Source organism: Cherax quadricarinatus, chromosome 53, assembly GCF_038502225.1.
Source record: "Cherax quadricarinatus isolate ZL_2023a chromosome 53, ASM3850222v1, whole genome shotgun sequence".
NCBI classification, from domain to species: Eukaryota; Metazoa; Arthropoda; class Malacostraca; order Decapoda; family Parastacidae; genus Cherax; species Cherax quadricarinatus.
This window is the reverse complement of record NC_091344.1, coordinates 11,915,522-11,942,282: the sequence shown is the minus strand read 5'-3', so window position 1 is coordinate 11,942,282 and position 26,761 is coordinate 11,915,522. Positions and strand designations below refer to the sequence as shown.

The following is a 26,761-nucleotide window of genomic DNA, read 5'->3' as shown; positions in this document are numbered from 1 at the left end:
GACGAATGTATTAATAATTTTCTAAAAAAAACCCAATACCTCTATAACAAGCACTGCCCTAAAAAAACTAAACAGATGACAGCAAAGAGACTGAACAGTCCCTGGCTAACACCCAGCATTCTCAAATCCATAAATACAAAACACCAATATGAAAAACAGTACAGAATGGGTCACATAACCAGAGACCAAACAAAACGTTACTCGTCAATCCTAACCAGCCTGATAAGAAGGGCAAAAAAATTGTATTATGAGAACAGATTATCCAACTTACGAGGTGATATAAAAAAGACCTGGAAAACCCTATCAGAAATTCTGGGAACAAAAAAGATATCACGAAATAGCGAAATAAAATTAGCAAAAACAAATGAACCCCAACTCCCACCAACAGAAACAGCAAACAGACTCAATGATTTCTTCTCCACTATAGGACAAAACCTTGCCAATAAAATCCCAAGCTCAGATACCCCACCAAATGACTACCTCACCGGCAACTACCCGAACACACTGTTCCTAGCTCCGACTAACCCATACGAAGTCTCCCTTATTATCAACGCACTAAAAAACAAGGCAGGAGATTTAAATACCTTACCACCCCTTATATACAAAAAAGTGTCACAAGTGCTATCACCAATCATTGCAACACTCTTTAACAAATCCATTGAATCCTCCACCTTCCCTACAGTACTCAAAATAGCAAGGGTCACCCCGATCCACAAAGGAGGAGACCAAACAGAGTTGAATAACTATAGGCCAATATCCAACTTACACCCTCTCTCAAAAATCTTCGAAAAATTAATTCATAAACGAATCTACTCCTACCTTATCTCCCAAAACATACTCAACCCCTGCCAATTTGGATTCAGGCCTAATAAAAATACTAATGATGCTATTATACACATGCTAGAACATATATACACTGCAATAGAGAAAAAAGAAGTCCCACTGGGGATCTTCATTGACTTACGTAAAGCTTTTGATACAGTTGACCATGACTTGCTCCACGTAAAATTGTCACACTATGGTATAAGAGGGCACTCCCTCAACTACCTCAAGTCTTACCTCAGCAACAGAAGCCAATATGTGTACGCAAATGGGGCAAACTCTTCTGCACAACCAATTACAGTTGGTGTCCCACAGGGAAGTGTCCTTGGCCCTCTTCTCTTTCTCCTATACATAAATGACCTTCCAAATGCTTCGCAATTACTCAAACCCACACTATTTGCAGATGACACTACATACGTCTTCTCTCACCCGAGCCCAGTCACGCTAGCCAATACTGTAAATACCGAATTACAGAAAATATCTACCTGGATGAGGACTAACAAACTTACACTAAACATTGACAAAACCTACTTCATTCAGTTTGGTAACAGAGCTACAGATGTCCCTCTTAACATAATGATAAATGGATCACCTATCACAAAACTAACAGAGGGAAAATTCTTAGGAATCCACCTTGATAATAGACTCAAATTTCATACACATATACATCAAATTTCTAAGAAAATTTCCAAGACTGTAGGCATACTATCGAAGATACGGTACTATGTTCCACAGTCAGCCCTCCTGGCCCTATATCACTCTCTTATTTACCCCTATCTCACCTATGGAATTTGTGCATGGGGCTCAACAACAATTAACCATCTCAGACCACTAATTACCCAACAAAAGGCTGCAGTTAGAATGATAACAAATTCTCACTACAGGCAGCACACTCCACCAATATTCAATACACTAAACCTACTCACCATACAAAACATCCATACTTATTACTGCACCTATTACATACATAGAACACTTAACTCTGATATTAACCCTCCCCTCAAACATCTCCTTGCCAACCTCAACAGAACACATGACCATAACACAAGGCACAGATCACTCTTTGATGTTCCTCGTGTCCATCTCACACTATGCAAAAACTCAATGCACATAAAAGGCCCTAAAATCTGGAATTCATTACCTGTAAATATAAAAGAAACACAACCTGTTTATAAATTCAAGTCTCTTCTCAAAGATTACTTACTCACCCAAAACCAAATAAATACTGAATAACTGAACATTATAAATTGTATATCTTAAATGTTTCTCACAATTATATCACATAAATGTTAAACCTAAAACCCAATCTAACTTTATTATTTTTTAAATACACTACCAAACAGAATCACTACCTAACTGAATGCAACCATATGACCTGTCTTTGTAATACTCACTTGTGCTTTATAGTTATCTGTTTACATTAATGTTTTATCACTGATTTCATCATTGCTTAGTAGCAGCGCTGTATAGTCCTTGTGGCTTAGCGCTTCTTTTTGATTATAATAATAATAATAATCATTGCTTAGTTAATCTTAAGTTAATTTTAAGCCAGCCCGTAATGCTATGCATAGTATAAGTGGCTTTGGCATACTGCTCTTATCTGTATTTTTTTTGTACCTCTGTATGTGTGCACAAATTGGAAATAAATAAAATAAAAAATACTTCGCTGCATTACACAGCAGCCCGTATCCACTTGCATAGGTGGTATACGCTTTGTTCTTTATATCTCTCTCCTTCTCGGGCATTATCTATTCTGGATATTGCCTTTCTTGTTTCGTCATTACCGCCACCGATTCTGTTACTTGGTGATTTTAATGCCCACCATTTCCTCTGGGGGGGGGGGTCTCACTGTGATTCCCGTGGAATTCAGTTAGAGGCTTTTCTTGCCACCCACCCCCTCCATGTTTTAAATACAGGTACGCACACCCATTTTGATCCTCGGACTCATACTCTCTCTTGCATCGATCTCTGTCTGCTCTTCCTCCACCGCATTAGACTTCACTTGGTCTGTTCTCCCGGACTTACATGACAGCGATCATTTCCCAATCATTCTTACTTCCCCTTCATATTCACCACCTCCTCGCATCCCACGCTGGCAGTTTGATCGGGCAAATTGGAACCTTTACTCACACCTAACTGTTTTTAGAGAGGTTCCTTCTTCGTCCTCCATCGATGAGCTTTTACACCTCTTCTCGTCCTCCGTTTTAACCGCAGCTTCTCATTCTATACCCCAAACTTCGGGCAGGCATTCTCAGAAATGCGTGCCTTGGTGGTCTCCTGCTTGTGCTCGTGCAGTACGTTTGAAACGCGCTGCATGGGGCAGGTACCGGTACAATAGAACCACAGAGAGACTCCTTGATTTTAAACATAAGCATGCAATCACTCGCCGTGTCATCCGTGACGCTAAACGCACTTGCTGGCGAGATTGTCTCCACCATCACCTCTGCTTCCTCTATGAGTGCAGTCTGGAAAAAAGTACGAAAACTGAGTGGTAAATATTCTCCTGACCCGGCTCCTGTTCTGCGGGTTGCCGGTGTTGATATAGCAAACCCACTAGATGTTGCCAATGAAATTGGCAATCATCTGGTCCGTATTTCTCAGGGACTCCATCTATGCCCCTCATTTCTTTCCTCAAAGTCTGCCAGAGAGTTAGCACCCTTGGACTTTTCTTCTCTCAGAGAAGAACAGTATAATGTGCCTTTTACACTTCAAGAACTGGAGGCAACACTCTCAGCTTGCCGATCATCGGCAGCTGGGCCCGATGACATTCATATTCATATGCTACAACATTTACATCAGTCAGCCCTTGCAGTCCTATTATGCCTTTACAATCTTATTTGGTCACAAGGAGTTCTTCCACAGCTGTGGAAATCCGCCATTGTTCTCCCTTTCCGCAAACCAGGCACTACGGGACATGAAACCTCCCACTATCATCCCATTGCTCTTACCAGTGCAGTTTGCAAAGTAATGGAACGCCTAGTAAATAGACGTTTAGTGTGGTATTTAGAGACACGACAGTCTCTCCACTCATCAATATGGCTTTCGTAAGGGACGTTCTACCATAGACCCCTTACTACGCTTGGATACGTATGTTCATAATGCCTTTGCGAATAACCACTCAGTTATTGCCATATTTTTTGACCTTGAGAATGCATATGACACAACTTGGAAGTATAATATTTTAGCCCAAGCCCACTCCTTAGGCCTTCGAGGCAATCTACCATCCTTCCTTAAGAACTTTTTAACTGACAGGCATTTCCGTGTTCGGGTTAATAATGTGCTCTCCCCGGACTTTATCCAAGCTGAAGGTGTCCCCCAGGGATGTGTTCTGAGCACAACACTTTTTCTCCTTGCTATTAATGATTTGGCCTCTAGTCTTCCATCAAATATTTGGTCATCACTCTATGTTGATGACTTCGCTATTGCCTGTGCAGGCGCTGACTGTCACCTCATTACAGTTTCTCTCCAACATGCAGTTGACCGTGTTTCCAATTGGGCCACCACACGTGGGTTTAAATTTTCCAGCACTAAAACCCACCAAATTACTTTCACTAGACGCTCTGTCATCTCCGATCATCCTTTGTACCTCTATGGCTCCTGTATCCCTGAACGTGATAGTCAAGTTTCTGGGCCTCCTCTTTGATCGTAGGTTATCCTGGAAACCTCACATTACCTCTCTGAAGGCAACTTGTCACAGCCGGCTGAACCTTCTTAAAACCCTTGCTCATCTTTCATGGGGAGCTGATCGTCGAACCCTCCTCCGCCTACATTCCACCCTTATTTTATCGAAACTTGATTATGGTGACCAGATCTATTCAGCGGCATCTCCTGCTACTTTCTCTAGCCTTAACCCCATTCATCACCAAGTATTACGTTTATGCCTTGGTGCTTTTCGCTCTTCCCCTGTCGAGAGCCTCTATACAGAAGCGAACGTTCCATCCTTATCCGATCGCCGTGATGCCCATTGCCTGCGCTACTATGTACGCTCTCATGATCTCCGCAATCCTTCCATTTATAGAATGGTCACTGATATTAGTAGACATTCTTTATTTGTTCGCCGCCCCTGTTTACTCCGTCCCTTCTCTCTTCGCCTTCATTCGCTCTTGTCTTCTCTTCAACTACCACCTTTCTATGTACATGTAGCATCTCACTTTTCCCTACCCCCCTGGGAAGTTCCAGCTGTTAGTCTGTTCTTTCTCCCTCCCTTGCTCGAAAGCCCAACTGTCTACGGTCGCTTCCCGCTCTCTTTTTCTTGACCACTTTCACTCTCATTCTCATGCCATTGCCGTGTACACAGATGGCTCTAAGTCTTCTGACGGCGTAGGATTCGCAGCAGTGTTTCCGGACAGCGTCGTACGAAGGCATTTACTATCTTCGGCTAGTATTTTTACTGAACATTAAAATGGTATAAAATACCGACAGGTTGTTAGGTGAGACACATATGCAACAGTTAGGTATCTTTATTTCGAAACGTTTCGCCTACACAGTAGGCTTCTTCAGTCAAGTACAGAAAAGTTGATAGAAGCAGAAGATACGTACTTGAAGACGATGTAATCAGTCCATCAGTCCTCAAAACTTTAAGGGTGATGGACTGATTACATCGTCTTCAAGTATCTTCTGCTTCTATCAACTTTTCTGTACTCGACTGAAGAAGCCTACTGTGTAGGCGAAATGTTTCGAATAAAGATACCTAACTGTTGCATGTGTGTCTTACCTAACAGTATTTTTACTGCTGAATTGTATGCCATCCTTACAGCACTTATCCGTATTGCATCTATGCCTGTGTCATCATTTGTGGTTGTCTCAGACTCCCTTAGTGCTTTACAGGCTATACAAAAATTTGATACACCTCACCCCTTAGTCCTCCGTATCCAACTTTGGGTTCGCCGCATCTTTACCAAGCATAAAGATATTGTTTTTGGTTGGGTCCCTGGTCATGTTGACGTACAGGGCAATGAACAGGCAGACACTGCTGCGCGGTCAGCAGTACATGACCTACCAGTTTCTTATAGAGGTATTCCATTTATGGACTATTTTGCTGCAATATCAATATCCACCTTCACACCCGTTGGCAACAACGTTGGTCTACTATGCTCGGCAACAAACTTCAATCTATTAAACCGAGTATAGGTTACTGGCCGTCTTCTTATCACCAGTGTCGAGGTTGGGAGACTACTCTCTCCCGTCTTCGCATTGGCCATACTCGTCTTACTCATGGATATCTCATGGAGAGGAGTCCTGCTCCTCTCTGTGAGAATTGCCAAGCTCCATTATCAGTCAGCCACATTCTGTTGGACTGCCCACTTTATCAACGAGCACGCAGAATTTACCTCAGTCGTCGTCTTCGCTCCGCTACTCTCTCGTTACCTTCCCTTCTCGCTGATGGACCCACCTTTCATCCGGACTCTCTCATTGACTTTTTGACAACAACTGACTTCACAAATTCTGATACCTTCAGCCCTTTCTACTTCAATCTCTTGCTACCCTCTACCCCCGTACTATCCCCTGCCCCGCTGTTTTCTGTAACCTGCTGATCATCCCTCCTCCCTTCTGCCATCCAATACCCTCGCTTCCTTCCCTACCCTGCAGCGCTGTATAGCCCTTGTGGCTTAGCGCTTCTTTTTGATTATAATAATAATAATAATAATGAAGATGCTGAAACAAGAATGGAATTCTTTATCTTCCTAACATAATGCTTCATGAAGAATAATTGATGTATAGAAAGACACCTAAATTAGAATGATTACTTAGTGTGGTTCCAGATAACACTTTCTCCACTACTCAAAATTTTCAATTTAATCATTCCAAAATTCCACACTTACTACTGTGCATACTACATATACAGGACACTTGCCAGCACACACAAATAGTGTCTTTTTGTTGAGTCTCTAGACATGCAAAGGTTTTACTAATGAATTTATAGACACTTCAGCAAGTACTGTAGATAAAGATCCTTCAATTTCCTGCAGGAATTGGCCATTCTGGTAACTTGGCTTAGATTGCTGGCAGCATCATTGTTCATATTAAGAGACTAAAAAACTTTCACGAAACTAGTTGGTATCATATCATTGATGGTATACAGTATACATTTAATGACAATTGGACTTTTAACTGTCCTCCTTCCATCACTGCTGGATGTGAGAAACTATAGTGCTTGCATGTCTGGGTGTGGAACACACTAGGCACACAGTTACCTGGTGTGATTGTTGGGTTGGAGCTATTCGAAGTAGACCATCTATTAATCTGCTGGATTTGGAAGTTTGACTATACCGTATTGTACAAAGAAATCATAAATGACAGTGGGCCCTCATTTCAGTGCCACAACTTTTTTTGTCCATCTTCTTAAGAACATAAGAAAGAATGAACACTGCAACAGGCCTACTGGCCTGTGTGAGGCAGGTCTAATTCTCCCACTGGCTTAAGCCAATGCCTTGACCTAGTCAGGTCAGTCACGTCACTTAAGGGAGGAGCACGGCATCCAACCTAGTAGCACAAGCTAGTCAGGTCCAACTCACACCCACCCACACCCACTCGTGTATTTATCCAACCTATTTTTAAAACTACACAACGTCTTAGCTTCTATGATGGTACTCGAGAGTTTGTTCCACTCATCCACAACTCCATTACCAAACCAGTGCTTTCTTATATCCTTCCTGAATGAATTTTTCCAATTTAAAATGATTGCTGCAAATCCTGTCTGTTAGATATTTTTAGCACGCTATTTACATCCCCTTTATTAATTCCTGTTTTCCATTTATACACCTCGATCATATCCCCCCTAGAGAGTGCAGATTCAGGGCCCCTCAGTCTATCCTCATGGGGAAGATTTCAGATACATGGGATCAACTTTGTCATCCTCCTTTGTACATTTTCCAGTGCATTTATATCCATTCTGTAATATGGTGACTGTGCTTGCAGAAGTTCTTAATCTTTAAAACACCAGAATACAAAAAGATTAAAGGGTTAATAAAGTACATCAGTGAAGCTAATATAATATACAGTACTGATATTTCAGCCACAAATTACACTGTAATACCTCTCGTAAATATACCTTCCTGTATCAGTCTTCTGAAATTATGATATATGACTGTTGTACTGTAGTACAGTATGTCATTGCTGTACCATGCATTTAATTTACAACTACTGTTAAAAATTAATCATATTTACCACTTTTTTTTTATATAGATTGTTAGCATTATGTTGTATTTTTGTAGTACTTCTATTTTTCTTTACAGATTGCAGTAACAGAACATAATGTCTCAAGTCCTAGTTGAAGTATTACCAAATATTCAAGCATGTTACATGTACATTACTCTACCTTCCAATAATGTTTTCTATCAGAAAATATCCGTTGGACAATCTGAATGTTCCATTGAGCTTCAAGATGGCAGAGTAATTCTTTTGAAGATGTCGAAAGGGACATACTTGGTACCAAATTCAGCAACAGGAGTTACTCAAGCTGCAAACATCCTTACAGTGCGTGTTCAAATTAGTGAAAGGACTTCACTTATTAGTTCACTCAGTGGTGATATCCTGAGTGATAGCAGTACGAAATTCTTGGATACACTCTTAAATACTTCTTTGTCTGACACATTGGTATCGGCTCATTGTAAGAAGTGTCCAAATTGTGTATTTACCAAAGTAAAGTTTAGGAGAGTGATGCCTCTTCCATCAGTGGACTGGGATCATTCATCTGAGAATTGGTTCTGTCATCTTCATGGAGAACATGGACAGAAACTAAAGCCAGCATCACTTCAGCCTCAACATGATGAATGCTTTTACACAGAATTGTATTTTCTCATGCACAACAGCATGATGGAATGTATTAATGCCAAGTGTGATGATGGCATGCTCAAGTGCTCTGGATGTGGAACACTCCTGGGTGAGAATACTGACCTCTTGGTCAAGATTTGGGCTCTGAATCTTAAGTGGCTAACACAGCAAGGGGAAGTCATATATGATAGAAATTCTAGCGAGATATTGCTGTCCTTGTTTCACAGTATTGACAAGGATAATTTTGGAGTAAACTGTCAGTTAGTACTGGAAGTACAAACAGTACCAAAGAAATACATGTACATGGTGACAATGAATACGAACCAAAAATTGCTGGTTTCAGATGTTTCAAACTTAACCTCGTGTGAACCGGTGGTCCAGAAGCTATGTCTGGAAGACAAGGACATCAGTTTAAAGAAAATTTATGCCATCAAATTACTGTACCTAATAAAGGAAGGTGAGGACAGTCAAACAGGGCAATGGGTTGATGACATTGGTGTACATATCATTCCCTGCAGCAGCTTATTTTTCCATGAAGTAAAAACCATGTTAGAAAATTCTACTTATTTCTTACCTGATAATGTTAAAGTTATTGAAAATATGAACATAGGTTATATTGTAAAATAATGTCTTTTAATAAAACCTACAATTGCAGTTACATACATGTATTTATAAAAATCCTTGTACATGTACCCATATGATGGAAGAGAGATTTTTGGCTAATGGGCTTTAGTGTTCTCCTAAAGAAGACTTGATAGGCTATGCAAATAGGCAAGATTGTTGTTGGTCCAGTTTCATAAGGCATCAAAAATGGAGGGGAAAAAAATGCCCTGAGAGTGGTATTACTAGGTGGAGGAGAATTCAGCTCAGTAGTAGTCTACCATACATGCCATGTTGTAAAAACAAGCTCGCCACGTTAGTATTTGTTAGTTAAAAAAGCAGAGCTTTGCTCTACGTGTGTTTCCTTCAGCATTTAATTTTTTACAGTATGTATATGTGTAAGTTTCAAGTTTCCAGTGATTGCAGTACTTACATCTTGTGCAGTAAATAATCAACTTATAATAATAATAAAAATAATAATAATGCTTCATAGTAACCCATTCAGTTGGTTTACCATGCTGAAGACATTTTTTTTGTGTGTATTTATGAACTTCTATATTGTACATTTGGGGAGCACTATACGGGTAGGGAGGCAGTCAGGTTTGATCCAAGGAAAGGGAGGATACCTTGGATCAAAAGCCCCTCACCAGAATCGAGGGTTTAGGAAAAAGTCCTGGTCAATACTTTTACGTATTTTGCAATCTTTTATTGATAATCTAAGTATGCCTGCATTAAGCCATAGACTATTTAGACTTTTTGTTGTAATTTTAGTCAGTGGTAAAGAGTTTGCTATAAAGTTTCTTACAGAAGGCTTCTACTCCTGTAATGATTTATTTCTTGTAGCTCCTGGACCCAATTTATACTACTTATGACTAATAAGTTTTTATTTAGGTTTTGGCTACATAACACAGAAAAAACTTTTACAATGATCTTGAGGGCACATGTTTAAAAAGTTCTCATCATATTGGAACATCATTATGTAGCAGTGTAAGTGGTGGATACGTATGTCTATATTGCATCCTGGGAGTGTTGGCTTCCATTATTATTAAAATTAGGTATACCAGCAATGTGCTGCTATCCTACCCTTTTTTTTTTTCTGTATGTTGGGAGCATACTTTTTTGTAACTGATTTTCACAGTTCAGTTACTTAGCTGTGTAATTTTAAGGTAAATAATAAGATATTTACAAGGACCCCATTGGAAATAAAGTTGTTTAATTTGGGGGGATTATCCTAGGTAATTTAAACTGACATTTGTAATTTTGTGTATTTGTGCTTAAATCTTAATCAACAAAAGCTATTTCACCACGTGTTTAGTTCAACCTGTCAAAAAGTTCCAGACCAATAAAAAGACCTAAGATGTGGAACTCCACCACAAGATGGAAAAAAGTTTCCTATTTGCCGATGAGGAAGACCTCCTCATAACCAGAATTTTTAAAGGGGTGGACCAGTAAGCCAGCGAAAGGCCTCGGTCAGATGACCAAAAGCTCCAGCTGCAGATCGTCATATGATTTAGACCCGCGTCAGGAAACACTTGTCCTGTTTCTTGACAAACCTAACCTAACCTTATTTAATAGCCACCATATATACTGTGCATCCTATGGGCCTTTTGATTATTGTACATACAATGATTTAAAATAACCTGACTCTTAATATTCTTGTAGACCTTTGATCTGTAAGCCAAAAGTTAATTGAATTTGAGCTGAAGGGTTCCCTTCATAAATTTAATTAACTTTTGTCTTACAGATGAAAGTTTTGTGAGTGTTACACCTCTTCAAGGGGGGCTCCTTGGCGTGGTGAAGAGGCTCTTGGTCTGAGGAATTAGCCCTGTCGGTCTTCTTCCTCAGACCGAACCTAATTACCCCCCATTCTCCCCTCCCCTATCCCATCCTCCCCATCCTCCCCTTTTTCCATTCCTCCTCCTCCTCCTCCTCACCCCTCCCTTTTGCCCTTCCTCTTTTTGGCCTTTGGGATTTCTCCCACAGGCGCGCTAGTTCCTAGGTAGGGGAAAGGACACCGGGGTCCATCCCATTCCGTTGAGGTTCTTGGCGGTGGCGTAGTTTGCCGTGGAATCTGGATTGCCTGGGGATGTCCCGATCCCTCTCCGGTATCCCGGAGTAGCTTTGGGTGTCTTTCGGGCGACGGGTGTATCTCTGGAAGCCACCTTTCAGATTCCGGGGGTGGTGGCCGAAGGGGGTATGCTTTGTGGCGGATATCCGGCCGCCCTCTCTTTTGTCCACCGAGGTAGCTCGGCAGATGTGAGGTTGCTATCCCGGATTGCTGGTTTACTGGCATGAAGGGTAGGGTATGACACGGGTTCCATGCTGCATCTGCGCTACTAGCGGTGTTGAGGTCCTCTTGGGCGCGGAGGGAGATTTCCGGCCCTTTCATTCCTCCTGGGAACTATTCCTCCCGCTCCCCCCTTTTTTTATTCTTTTTTTTATTTTTATTTTCTTTTCTTCTTTTTTTTTCTTAAAAACAAAAAGCAAAGGAGTAACCTAACCATGGCAGCCCTAGTCCATGAACCCACTACCCCCGGGCCCCTTCTTGATACTGCACCCCATTCTGACCCTGCCTTGTGTTTAGACCACTCTTCGGACACTCCTGATGCCCCTGTACCTCTTGCTGGTGCTGTTTCCTCACCCGCTTCAGGTACCAGGGCTTCGACTGACTCCTTCGATTTGTCTGAACTCCGCTCTCCTTTGACTATGCTTCCGGCTTCTCCCTCTACGGTATGGCAATTTTCGAATCGCCCGCCCATTTCACGCCGGACCAACTCCGGTCCTACTCCTAAATGCCAACGTCAATGTCCTGATGATGCTCCTTCATTACCTTCCCATTCTACTCGGAAAAGACCGACACGTCAAGCACTCCCTCTCCACGCTCAGTTTCGGACCACACAATGGACTAAATTCTTTACTTTAAGACCGACTTCTTCTGCCTACCTTTCTGACCATAGTATTGGCAAAGCGCTCCTGCGTCATGTTGGCAGAGATATTTCATTTCATGCTCTCAAGAGCGGTACGCCCATCGTCACTGTCCAAAATGCTACCCAAGCTCATGATCTTTCTCTCCTTTCGAATATCGATACTACTCCTATCACTATTGAAAAACATCTTTCTCTCAATTCTTGTAGTGGTACTGTCATTCTGCCCCATACCATAGTCCAACAGAATTTCCAGTCATGTGGCAATGACATTTTTGAACAGCTGGAGCTCCAGGATCTCCCAATCCTCAAAGTAGACACTTATGTCCTTCCTGCCCGGGGGCGGAGACGTTACCCTTGCAATGTGGCTTGTTTAACTTTTGACAGTCGAGAACTCCCGTCCTCTGTATATGTCACGGGACATCGGTTACAAGTTCGAAAGGTGATACCTACACCACAACAATGTAGAAATTGCTGGCGTTTTGGTCACCCAGCGAAATATTGCAGATCTATGGCCGAATGCCCAGTCTGTGGTGCCGACGACCATTCTAATACATCTTGCAGTCAACCTCCATCTTGCCTTAATTGTAATGAAGCTCACCCTTCGTACTCCTGCCGTTGCCAGGTCTACTTAAATGAACGTGAAATCCGTTGCCTCAAAGAGGCAGAAGGTCTCCCTTATGCTATGGCAGTTACTCATCTCCGCCTCCAAGGGAGACTACCCCGTGTTTCTTATTCTCGTGTTTCCAAACATCCCCCTACTTCTGGGGTCCCATCTTCTGCAGCCTCCTCTGTTGTTACCCCTCCCATAGCCACTACGGCATCTAATCCTTTTGCTGCCCTTGGCTCTGACGTCCCGACTACAACTCAGTCTGTTCTCACATCTTCGCGTCCTTTCTCACAAGCCCCAGTATCGACAAGACCTCGTACGACACCTAATACCAATCGCCCCTCTACTCAGAAGTCCAAAAAATCCACATTGCTCAAATCTTCTTTGCCCCTTCCTTCCCTTCTTCCACCTCCACACTTTACCTTTCCAGTATCTGTACCTAGTTCTTCCCCTCTCTCTGGCTCTATTACAAGTGTGGAGATTCACCCTCCTCCTCGTACTATGCCTTCCACCCCCGTCCCCTCCCAAGTTTCTCCCTCTTCTACCACCTCCCAGGTTTCTGCCTCTTCTGTCCCCCCCCACACTTCATCTCCAGTCCCTTACACTCTTCCCTCCCCCTCTACTTTGGTACAGTCCATTACTGTCCCAATCTTTACTCACCCTCCTCCTTCTATCTCCAATATGGTCTCCCATACATCTTTGAATTCAGAAACACTTGAAGCCATTTCAGAATATATTGCAGAGACTAAACCTTCAATGGACACTGATTCACCTCCTGTTCCTTCTCTTCCCTCTCCTCCATCTTCACAACCCCATTCTTCGCAACGCTCCGTTCCTTCGCTACTTGAACATCTTCCAATGCCACCACATGTTGACTTTTCTAACCCCTCTAGTCCGTAGGTGCCTTTACCTACAGATTCCTGATATTTTCTTCATCGCCAATCATGGCCTATTTACAGTGGAATATCCGCGGCCTCAGGGGTAATCGGGGTGAGCTTCAGATGTTGCTTTCCAGGTTTTCCCCTGTTGGTGCTTGCTTACAAGAACCAAAATTACACTCGGCTGTTTTCCAACCTATCTCAGGCTATAATTTATTGTATTCTTCGGATCCTTTCTCAGATGGGACCTTTAATGAAAGTGCCCTTCTTCTACGCAATGATATTCCGTACTGTCAACTATTTGTCCATACCTCGCTGCATTACACTGCAGCCCGTATCCACTTGAATAAGTGGTTTACAATATGTTCTTTATATCTCTCTCCTTCTCGAGCATTTTCTATCCCAGACTTTGCCTTTCTTGTTTCATCCTTACCACCACCACTTCTGTTACTTGGTGATTTTAATGCCCACCATTTCCTCTGGGGGGGTCTCATTGTGACTCGCGTGACATTCAGTTGGAGGTTTTTCTCGCCTCTCACCCCCTCCATGTTTTAAATACGGGTACTCCCACCCATTTTGATCCTCGTACTCATACTCTCTCTTGCATCGATCTATCAGTCTGCTCTTCCTCCACTGCACTAGACTTCACCTGGTCTGTTCTACCAGACTTGCATGACAGCGATCATTTTCCGATCATTCTTACTTCTCCTTCCTATTCACCACCTTTCCGTAGCCCTCGCTGGCAATTTGATCGGGCAAATTGGGATCTTTACTCACACCTCACTGCTTTTAGTGAGGTTCCTTCTTCATCCTCCATTGATGAGCTCCTACACATCTTCTCGACGTCAGTTTATACCGCAGCTTCTCATTCTATACCCCAAACCTCAGGCAGGCATTCTCAGAAGTGCGTGCCTTGGTGGTCTCCTGCTTGTGCTCGTGCAGTACGTTTGAAACGTGCTGCATGGGGCAGGTACCGGTACAATAGAACCGCTGAGAGACTTCTTGATTTTAAGCAGACTATGAGTGCAGTCTGGAAAAAAGTGAGGAAATTGAGTGGTAAATACTCTCCTGACCCAGCTCCTGTTCTACGGGTCGCTGGTGTTGATGTAGCAAACCCTCTCGACGTTGCCATTGAACTTGGCACACATCTGGTCCATATTTCCCGAGGGCTCCATCTATGCCCCTCGTTTCTTTCCTCAAAGTCTGTCAGAGAGTTAGTACCCTTGGACTTTTCTTCTCTCAGAAAAAGAACAGTATAATGTGCCTTTTACACTTCAAGAACTGGAGGCAACGCTCTCAGCTTGCCGATCATCGGCAGCTGGGCCTGACGACATTCATATTCGTATGTTACAATATTTACATCGGTCAGCCCTTGTAGTCCTCTTACACCTCTTCAATCTTATTTGGGCACAAGGAGTTCTTCCCCAGCTGTGGAAATCTGCCATTGTTCTCCCTTTCTGCAAACCGGGTACTACAGGACATGATGCCTCCCACTATCGCCCCATCGCTCTTACTAGTGCAGTTTGCAAAGTGATGGAACGTCTCGTAAATCGACGTTTAATGTGGTATTTAGAGACACACAACAGTCTCTCCGCTAGTCAATATGGCTTTCGTAAGGGTCGTTCTACCATAGACCCCTTACTACGCTTGGATACGTATGTTCGTAATGCCTTTGCGAATAATCACTCAGTTATTGCCATATTTTTTGACCTTGAGAAGGCATATGACACAACTTGGAGGTATAATATTTTGGCCCAGGCCCATTCCTTAGGCCTCTGAGGCAATCTGCCATCCATCCTTAAGAACTTTTTAACTGACAGACATTTCCGTGTTCGAGTCAATAATGTTCTTTCCCCGGACTTCGTCCAAGCTGAAGGTGCCCCTCAGGGATGTGTTCTAAGCACAACACTTTTTCTCCTTGCTATAAATGATTTGGCCTCTGTTCTTCCACCCAATATTTGGTCATCACTCTGTTGATGACTTCGCTATTGCTTGTGCAGGTGCTGACTGTCATCTTATTGCAGTTTCTCTCCAGCATGCGGTCGACCGTGTTTCCACTTGGGCCACCACGCATGGGTTTAAATTTTCAAGTACCAAAACTCGCCAAATTACTTTCACTAGACGCTCTGTTATCTCTGATCATCCTTTGTATCTCTATGGCTCCCATATCCCCGAACGTGATACAGTCAGGTTTCTAGGCCTTCTCTTTGACCGTCGGTTATCCTGGAAACCTCACATAACCTCTCTGAAGGCAACTTGTCACAGCCGGCTAAACCTTCTTAAAACCCTTGCTCATCTTTCCTGGGGAGCTGATCGTCGAACTCTGCTTCGCCTACATTCAGCCCTCGTTTTATCGAAACTCGATTATGGTGACCAGATTTATTCCGCGGCCTCTCCTGGTACTCTCTCTAGCCTTAACTCTATCCATCACCAAGGATTACGTTTGTGCCTTGGTGCTTTTCACTCTTCCCCTGTTGAGAGCCTCTATACAGAAGCGAATGTTCCATCCTTGTCTGATCGCCGTGATGCCCATTGCCTTCGCTACTATGTACGCTCTCACGATCTACACAATCCTTCCATTTATAGAATGGTCACCGATATTAGTAGACATTCTTTATTCGTTTGCCGCCCGTTTGCTCCGTCCCTTTTCTCTTCGCCTACATTCACTCTTGTCTTCCCTTCAGTTACCACCTTTATATGTTCATGTAGCATCTCACTTTTCCCTACCCCCCTGGGAAGTTCCAGCTGTTCGGGTCTGTTCTTTCTCACTCCCTTGCTCGAAAGCTCAACTGCCTACGGTGGCTTCCCGCTCTTTTTCTTGATCACTTCCACTCCCATTCTCATGCCACCGCTGTGTACACAGATGGCTCTAAGTCTTCAGACGGCGTCGGATTCGCAGCAGTGTTTCCAGACAGCGTCGTGCGGGGACATTTACTATCTTCAGCTAGCATTTTTACTGCTGAACTGTATGCCATTCTTGCAGCACTTATTCGTATCGCATCTATGCTTGTAGTAGTCTCAGACTCCCTTAGTGCTCTACAGGCTATACGAAAATTTGATACATCTCATCCCCTAGTTCTCCGTATCCAACTTTGGCTACGCCGTATCTCTACCAAACATAAAGATATTGTTTTTTGTTGGGTCCCTGGTCATGTCGACGTACAGGGCAATGAACAGGCAGACACTGCTGCGCGGTCAGCAGTACATGACCTACCAATTTCCTATTGAGGTGTTCCATTTCTGGACTATTTTGCTGCAATAGCTACCACCTTCGCACCCGTTGGCAACAACGTTGGTCAACTCTGCTCGGTAACAAACTTCATTCTATTAAACCGAGCATAGGTTACTGGCCGTCTTCTTGTCATCAGTGCCGAGGTTGGGAGACCACTCTCTCCCGCCTTCGCATTGGTCACACTCGTCTTACTCATGGGTATCTCATGGAGAGGCACCCTGTTCCTCTCTGTGAGCAGTGTCAAATTCCCATATCAATTAGCCACATTCTGTTAGACTGCCCTCTCTATCAACGAGCATGCAGAATTTACCTCCAACGTCGTCTTCGTTCTACTACTCTCTCTTTACCTTCCCTTCTTGCTGATGGACCCTCCTTTAATCCTGACTCTCTCATTGACTTCTTGACAACGACTGATTTACTCCACAAACTCTGATGATACTTTTCGCACTCCCCTCAGCCCTTTCTAGTTCAGTCTCTTGCTGCCCTTTACCCTTTCACCATCCACTGCCCCGCTGTTATCCGTAACCTATTACTCATCCATCTCCCTTTTGCCACCTGATGCCCTCGCTTCCTTCCTGCCCTGCAGCGCTGTATAGTCCTTGTGGCTTAGCGCTTCTTTTTGATTATAATAATAATGTGAGTGTTACATACATGTTGGCTATTAAATAAGAGGGATTCCTCACATGCTAACTCCAAAAATGTTAAAAATCTCTAGTCTTATGCAAACTCTGCATCGATTAAATATGTAAATTCTAACTTGCTTATCGAGACCAAATTTATATTATATATATATATATATATATATATATATATATATATATATATATATATATATATATATATATATATATATATATATATATTATATATATACGTATATTTATTTGCTGTATAGCCCTTGTGACTTAGCGCTTCTTTTTGATTATAATAATAATATATATTTATTTATTTATACCATTAATAAAAATAATACAATACAATTTTATTTCTTTTCTGCAATATGCAAGATGTAGTTTACATGTAATGCAATATTGTTCAGCACAAGAGAAAGTTTTAGTTTAATATGTTTATTATGCACCCCATACCCATTCTGTGGGCGGTAGTCAAAAGATTACAAAGGTATATAATGGGTCCGGGGACTGGACCTCAAAGTTATGATAGCTGAACTAGTTACAAAGGTAATAAACTCGGGTAGATCTGGTCACAATCATGGCAAGTTAGAGGTAATGAATCAGCCTCACTCCTATACATGGTTACAGTTATGAACAAATTACAAAGTAATGAACCACTGATACGTCCACACCTGGTCACAATTGTAATGAGTTATAAATACAAATATTAAGTGGATCATACACACACACACACACACACACACACACACACACACACACACACACACACACATACACACACACACACACCTACACACACACCACAGGAAAGGCACTGCAATGGATCAGAGAATATCTGACAGGGAGGAAACAACGAGTCATGGTACGCGACGAGGTGTCAGAGTGGGCGCCTGTGACAAGCGGGGTTCCACAGGGGTCAGTCCTAGGACCTGTGCTGTTCTTGGTATACGTGAACGACATAACGGAAGGGATAGACTCAGAAGTGTCCTTGTTTGCAGACGATGTGAAGTTAATGAGAAGAATCGAATCGGACGAGGATCAGGCAGGACTACAAAGAGATCTGGACAGGCTACAAGCCTGGTCCAGCAACTGGCTCCTAGAATTTAACCCTGCCAAATGCAAAGTCATGAAGATTGGGGAAGGGCAAAGAAGACCGCAGACACAATATAGTTTAGATGGCCAAAGACTGCAAACCTCACTAAAGGAAAAAGATCTGGGGGTGAGTATAACACCGAGCATATCTCCTGAGGCGCACATCAATCAGATAACTGCTGCAGCATACGGGCGCCTGGCAAACCTACGGATAGCGTTCCGATACCTCAGTAAGGATTCGTTTAAGACTCTGTACACCATCTACGTCAGGCCCATACTGGAGTATGCAGCACCAGTTTGGAATCCACACCTAGTCAAGCACGTCAAGAAATTAGAGAAAGTGCAAAGGTTTGCAACAAGACTAGTCCCAGAGCTACGGGGATTGTCCTATGAAGAAAGGTTGAGGGAAATCGGCCTGACGACACTGGAGGCCAGGAGGGTCAGGGGAGACATGATAACGACATATAAAATACTGCGCGGAATAGACGAGGTGGACAAAGACGGGATGTTCCAGAGATGGGACACAGACACAAGAGGTCACAATTGGAAGTTGAAGACTCAGATGAATCAAAGGGATGTTAGGAAGTATTTCTTCAGTCATAGAGTAGTCAGGCCATGGAATAGCCTAGAAAGTGATGTGGTGGAGGCAGGAACCATACATAGTTTTAAGGCGAGGTATGATAGAGCTCATGGGGCAGGGAGAGAGAGGACCTAGTAGCAATCAGCGAAGAGGCGGGGCCAGGAGCTGTGACTCGACCCCTGCAACCACAAATAGGTGAGTACAAATAGGTGAGTACACACACACACACACACACACACACACACACACACACACACACACACACGCACACACACACACACGCACGCACACACACACACACGCACACACACACACACACACGCACACACACACACGCACACACGCACACATGCACACATGCACACATAAGTAAGTAAGTAAGTTTATTCAGGTATACATAAATACAGTTACATAGAATTATCATATATAGCAGCATATGTGTAGAGAACCTAGGATAACCCAAAAAAAGTCAGACAGAGTGACTTATTTCCATTGGGGTCCTTTAGTGATAATGCTTTATTTACAGCTAGCAAAGTCAGGGTATTTCTCCAGAATGGTCTGCAATATACCACTGTGGATAAAATACTTTGCCATTTCTTGAAAGCCACTAGTATTTCGAGCAGAATAATATCTGCCCGAAATGCATCGCATGCTGGTGGCTTTATTTTGTGTTTAATATTTCATTACATGTAAACTATATTTTGTATACTGCAGAAAAGAAATTATTGTATTATTGTTTCCACAAGGTATATTATTTGTAGCAGTTATATGGTATTTTATAAAACATGAAGTCTCCAGGTTATAATTGCTTCGTCACATTCATAAATCATTTTACATAATTTTGTACTAATTATGTTCTGTACTTAATGGAAATAAAGCTATTTTAATTTTAGAAATATATTAACTTTAGGCTTGAATTTGCTGGAAATACTCATCATAACTAAGGTTTTATTCTAAGTAAGTAAGTAAGTTTATTCAGGTATACACAAATACAGTTACATAGATTATCATACATAGCAGCATATGTGTAGAGAACCTAGGATAACCCAAAAAAGTCAGACAGAGTGACTTATTTCCATTGGGGTCCTTTACTTATTACTAAATGTCAGCGAATTTTTGTTGAAACTATGTATCATATGGATATTATTTGTATGGTTATTATTATTAATATTAATGAAAAATATTAATGTGTGTGTGAGGGTTGGCAGCCGTGGTGTGACGTGTTGTGTGTGGACGGACGTGACGTCACAAGGTGCTGTACGTGGACACGGACACACTGTTATTGCTGCTGCTGCTAATCATTGTATCTCTGCTGTTGCTCCAGTACACTCTGGTAAGAAGAGCATAAATATGATGTACACTTCTTTCATATTAATTAGGAAGGGGAGCGCTAGACTCGTAGGGGGACAAGAACCCCAGTGGAAATAAGTCGCAAGTAACCCTTTTTTTGAGGGGAGGAATATTATCCTAGATAATTTTACTCTGAGGTTTGAGGACGCTACACTCTTAAAGAGTCTTGCTGTGTTCCCTTGGATTGAACCTGAATACCTCCCGGTTCCCCAGGCAGTGTGACCCTACGAGTTTAGTGCTTCCTCATGAACCTAATAACTACACTTGATGATAATATTATTTCTACCAGTACATGTACAAGGTATACAGGCCTAGCTGACATCACTGACATATTAATACATAGAAAGCCACTTGTTATGCAGAGAATTTCAGGCAAATTAGATCAGTTTTGTCCCAGGATGCGACCCACACCAGTCCACTAACACCCAGGTACCTGTTTTACTGATGGGTGAACATGGACAACAGGTGTAAAGAAACACACCCAATGTTTCTACTCTGGCCGTGTGAACCTAGAGCTTTAACCACCAGGCAACGGGCCACCGTGCCAGATAAAATGATTTATGTGGCTGAAGCAGGATAATACTTGCTGCAATAAGATCACAGTAAACAGGTGATATCACAATATACAGAACAACCATAGTGAAAAAATATGACCCCGATGGAAATAAGTCAGACTTTTTTTTGGGGTTATGCTGGGTAATCTACACACATGCTGCTATGTATGATAATTTATGTAACTATTTGTGTGTACCTGTACCTGAATAAACTTGCTTATTCCAAGCACTTTTGTGATTTCTCACATTATCAAGGAACTGTGATAATGTGAGAAATCATGAAAGAACTTGGAAGTTTACCATTTTTTCAGTGGTTGTTTTGCATGCAGAATTATCCTTGAAGATTAAGACACTTGCAATAGTTTGATGTCTTTATTGAGGAAACATTTTACTTACATAGTAGACTTCTCAGTCAAATACAGAAGTAGTAGGTGTAGTAGTAAAATGATGTAATCAGTCCCTCAACCTCACAGAAAAAGTATTTTTTTGTGGTCTTATAAATTCTGTTAAAAAAGTTCATATCTCGCATTGAATTCTTTTGTGATTAATGTCAATATCACCATTATGAAGTCATCTTTTGATTAGAAGTCTGATATTTTCCTACTGGTGAAGTATTCTTCCATATATACAAATGGTAAAAAGTATTAGCAAGCATTAACCCAATGAATGCCAGTGTTTAGTTGTTGGATAACTTGTGGTTATGCCTAAATTTGTCCTTTGTTTACCTTTTAATGTTCATAAATATAAACAAATAATTATTGTCATTGTAGTTTGAAGATATGCTCTGCATAACCATGGACTTTCTGCATGCACAATCGTATGTTACCAATCTGTACAAACATCGTATCATGTGGAAATATATCGTTGAATTTGCAGAAATTGCCACCTGGATGACTCTTAACACTGGCATTTGAAAAGCAGGTCTGACATACTGTGAGCAATAAAATTGATGAAATATAAATTTTTTTTTTTTATATAATTTTGTGCATTTACTTTACTTATTACTGTACTACATATTCTCGGCAATTTAAATTTTCACTATTTTTGTAAGCTGTGAAATTGTTATAAAATATCCCAAGGTGTAAGGTGTTTTTTGGGTCTCGGAGACCAGTTTAACAAATAGTTTATTGTTGAAAATGCTAACAAAGTTCTTGAAGCATCTAGTACTTGAAAACACTGAGGTTAGGAAGGACACACCACCTAAATAATTTGCTTTTAAATTTATTTTTATTTCCTCCTTAATCGTATTATTAACCCTTTGACTGTTGCGACCCCAAATCATAACCCATAAACGGTCCAAACGTATATAATTTTTTCAATATTTGATAGTATGTAAAAAAAGTAAGATCATCTTTTTTTTTTTTACATTTGAAAACGTGTAAAAAAACTGATCTATGATTTTTTTTTTTGTTATATGTATTTGAAAATATGTAAAAAAAAAAGATCTACTTTTGGAGCACTATGCATGTGAATGTAGATCTGCTTGGACCATTTACGAGTTAGTGCCTGTTTCGCAAAATTTTCAAAAAAAAAAATCTTAACCCTTTCAGGGTCCAAGGCCCAAATCTGGAGTCACGCACCAGTGTCCAAGAATTTAAAAAAAAAAAAATTGTTATTTTTTCTTATGAAATCGTAGAGAATCTTTTTGTGAAGGTAATAAAACAAAAAGTACGAAATTTGGTGGAAAATTGACGAAATTATGCTCTCGCAAATTTGATGTGTCAGCGATATTTACGAATCGGCGATTTTGCCGACTTTGACTCCCATTTTAGGCCAATTACATTATTCCAATCAACCAAATTCTTAGCTATTTCACTAGTATTACTTCTATTCTATCGATTGAGCACAAGAAATCGCCAAGTCAACTGTTTCAACTACAAAATAAAGTTTTCGGAAATTGTTAATTTGGCCAATTTAACACAAAGTTCAAAATATTCCAATTTCAAAATAGGGTCCAGAATGAACAATGTAGGCATTCCTGGCACTAAACTAACATTTCCTCTGTTCATTAGTTATGTTTTGAGGCTTTACAAATAAATTCCATTTTGATTTTTTATTCACATAATGAATTTTTATTCACACCAAAAAATAGAAGATTTACTGTTATGCAATACTGTAATAATTGTATAAATATCATCACCATATTTGTGAATGAATATTAGACCCACCAGCTGACGTGTATTAGACGTGTGAGGTCGTTTGTTTACTCTTGAATATCGGCAAAAATTTAACATTTCGGCTACTTTGAGCTCAGTTTCAAGCCATTTCCAGTGCTAAAACCAATCAAAATCATTTCTATTTCTGTAATATGTCTTCCATTCTATCAAATGAGACCAAGAAATCGCAAATACAACTATAAAAAACATACGAAAAAACACTGCAAAGTTGCTGTTTTAATCGAAAAATCATGATTTCATTTTTTTTCTCTCATTATACACAGTGTGCTGCAGGATCTGTTTTATGTGGTGCACACATACCACATAGATGTATTCTCTCATATCTAGGCCCAAATGTACCACTCACAGTTTATCAGAGTGAGCTGAGCTCATGGCGTAGATCTACGGTTTGGACCCTGAACGTAAAGCCGTAGATCTACGGGACGGACCCTGAAAGGGTTAAATGATTGAGAATCTTTTTCTGATGTTAATGACACCAAAAGTACGAAATTTGATGGAAAACTTATGGAACTATGCTCTCGTGAAGTTAGTGATCTAGGTGATGTTTACACATTGGCGATTTCGCCCACTTTGAGCCCTATTTTCACCCAGTTCCATTGTTCCAGTCGACCAAATTTGTAGCTATTTCTTTAGAACAACATTTGTTCTATCGATTGAGTACAAGAAACCACCCATTTACTGATTTCAACTACCCAATAAAGTGGACAGAAATTGGCAATTTGGCCAATTTCACGCAAATTAAAAAAGATGCCAATTTCAAAATAGGGTCCAGAATGAACAATGCACACATTCCGGGCACTAAAATATTATTTTCTCTGTTCATCAGTCATGTCTCCAGGCCCCATTACTCTTGCTTTCTATTTTGAATTTTTATGCACAAAAAGAGGTGATTTACTGTTATACAGATTACTGCATTATTGTAATAATTGTATAAATAATGTCAACCCATTCGTGACTGCGTATTAGAATGGCTAGTTGGACACTTATTGGACAATGACATCATTTATTCTTGAACATCGGCAAAAAATTGAACATTTCCACTACTTTGAGCTCAATTTCAAGGTCTTTTTCATCGGAAAACCAATCAAAATCATCTCTATTTCTGTAATATGTCTTCCATTCTTTCAAGTGAGACCAAGAAAACGAGAATACAACCATTAATACTATGCAAAAATATACCTCAAAGTCATCATTTTAATCCAAAAATGCAATCCAAGGCTTTTTTCTCATGCACTGCGTGCTTCAGAATTTTTTTTTATGCTGCACACACTGACCATACAGACCCATTCTCTTGCGTGTGGGCCTACCAGCTTTCTCCCGCTTGATTTCAAGCCGCTAGAATTTTGGAGTATGAATACATCAAAAACACTGGCTCGTAAGACATATATACGTATACGACCTAATCGGTCAAAGGGTTAGCTAAATGTGGTTGTTTTACATTACTCAAAACTGGAAGAGACTATACCACTAAATCGAGTGTAAACAAGAAGACACTGGCAGTGTATGTAACACTAGATGCTGATGACAAACCTTTGAGACAGTTATAGCCAGCTGTTGAGAGGTTTTGCAATTTTTCAGAATTTAGAATAATGGGGAAATCTTTTTCCACTTTATTGAATTATATCATTAAATAAAAGTTCTTGCATGCACATAAGCAATTACCTGATGAATACCCAGCAATAAAAATTATTGGATGAATCTAAGATTCAGTTGCAGATACAGTGGAACTCCGGTTTTCGCACACTCCAGTTATCAAACATTTTGGTTTAGGACCGTTTTTTTTGTGTGAAATTTTGTTCCAGATATCGGACCTTGATCCGGTAATCGGACGTCTGCCCGCCCAGGGACACCACCACTACACATTTCAGTCTGCCTCTGTCACTGGTCGAGTGAGCATTACTTCGCGCATTCTAAAACATTTGTAATCCTTGTTTTTGGTGCTTGTTTATTAATTGTGACTGCGAAATAAGCCACCATGGGCCCAAAGAAAGTTCCTAGTGCCATGTTTCTATGTTATTAATATTGTTTATTAAGTTTCTGTTATTAATATTGTTTATTATGTCATACTAGATCAATTGTGATAGATAAATAAGCTGTAGGTAGAGTCATGATATTAGTGTCATATTGTTTAAAAAATAAATTTTTTTGTGAATATATTTAGGTGTCGGGAACAGATTAATTGTATTTACGTTATTTCTTATGGGAAATATTGATTAATTTTTCACATGTTTCAGTTTTAGAAAGACCTTCTGGAACGGATAAGTTAGAAAACCAGGGTTCCACTGTACTGTACTATTTATTTTGTTTCTACTCAAATGCTGTGTTCAGTTGGTCTCTGGCAGTCACTCACTCTAAAACTACTAATATTAGCCATTTATCCAAAGTAGTAGGTTCAGAGAATTTAAAATATAACCACAAGTTATATAACGGTGCAATTTAGTTTTAGCTTAGGTTAGTGCTAGCTGCAAGTTTTGCTAAATTTATACTGTATATGGGAGAACCCTTCAAATGGGGAGGAAATATTAGACTTCTAACTGATACTATTGGCTATTTTTCCACCAGGCAGTAGAGGTAATTGTTGCATAAATACAAAATGTCACTTGTGCTCCATATTTGACTGGATATGTTACTTTGCTTAGGTTATTCTTCTGAACGAAGTTGATGTGCACATGAACATACTTGAAACCACAGATGCTTTATAACCTTACCATTTTATTTTTGATAGTACCATGGATCAAGTTATGATGCTAGTTGAGCCTGCACGGCAATTCAGCAAAGATTCCATGAGACTAGTGAAGCGCTGCACCAAACCTGACCGCAAGGAGTTCCAGAAGATCTCCATGGCTACAGCAATTGGATTTGCTATCATGGGTTTCATTGGTTTCTTTGTCAAGCTAATTCATATTCCCATCAACAACATTATTGTGTGAGTAATATCTCTTGGTTCTCAGTGTTATATTTAATTAGTGGATTTTAAAATTTTCTCAAACAAATGTAACTTAAGGAAATTAGCTTTACATCTCGGTTATCCCTTTGAAAAAAGATTCTACTTACCTAGAGGGAGTTCTGGCGGTCAGTGCTGCTAGAGCCTTGTCCATGACCAGGCCTCACCCTGTTGCCTAAATTTGTAACTTTAACATTTTTAATTTACATAAGCTTGTATGCTGTTTACTTTTCAAGGCCAGTAAAGGGCTCTTGATCCAAATAATTTGAGATGCCTTTTTTTTGAGGGGGGATCAAACCTGATTTCTTCCTATTCCCCAGGCACTTGTAACCTTTGTTTAGTGCTGCCCCATGGAAATATGTACAGTAGGGCCCGCTTTACGGCATTCCACTAATATGGACATTTCAAATTATGTATGACCAAAACTCGCTATACGGCTCCCCCATCTTTCTAATATGGTCACCGCACTCCACCTGGTTTGTTTACATTCTCCGTGAGCACAGCTCTCCATTATGTTTGGAAGCTTTTCAAAATTTCACGTGTTTTAAAGTTATTTCATATTTTATATATACATTGGTACCTCGAATTTCAGC

The 26,761-nt window shown here is 40.8% G+C and overlaps 1 protein-coding gene across 7 annotated transcripts in view; it reads left to right on the top strand.

Annotated features, from left to right (window-relative positions):
• LOC128692400 (E3 ubiquitin-protein ligase E3D-like) overlaps positions 1-26,761 on the top strand; it is a 43,751-nt gene that overhangs the window by 14,023 nt on the left and 2,967 nt on the right. For 5 of the 7 annotated variants that reach the window (XM_070096319.1, XM_070096317.1, XM_070096318.1 and 2 more), the window contains exon 2: positions 8,058-9,255. In XM_070096319.1, coding sequence (XP_069952420.1) covers positions 8,077-9,222 — 1,146 coding nt within the window. In that variant the 5' untranslated portion in view covers positions 8,058-8,076 and the 3' untranslated portion in view covers positions 9,223-9,255. Of the gene's footprint in view, positions 1-8,057; positions 9,256-20,342; positions 20,477-25,949; positions 26,151-26,761 lie in introns of those variants that run through there. The other 2 variants (XR_011393459.1, XR_011393460.1) reach the window with 2 other exon arrangements.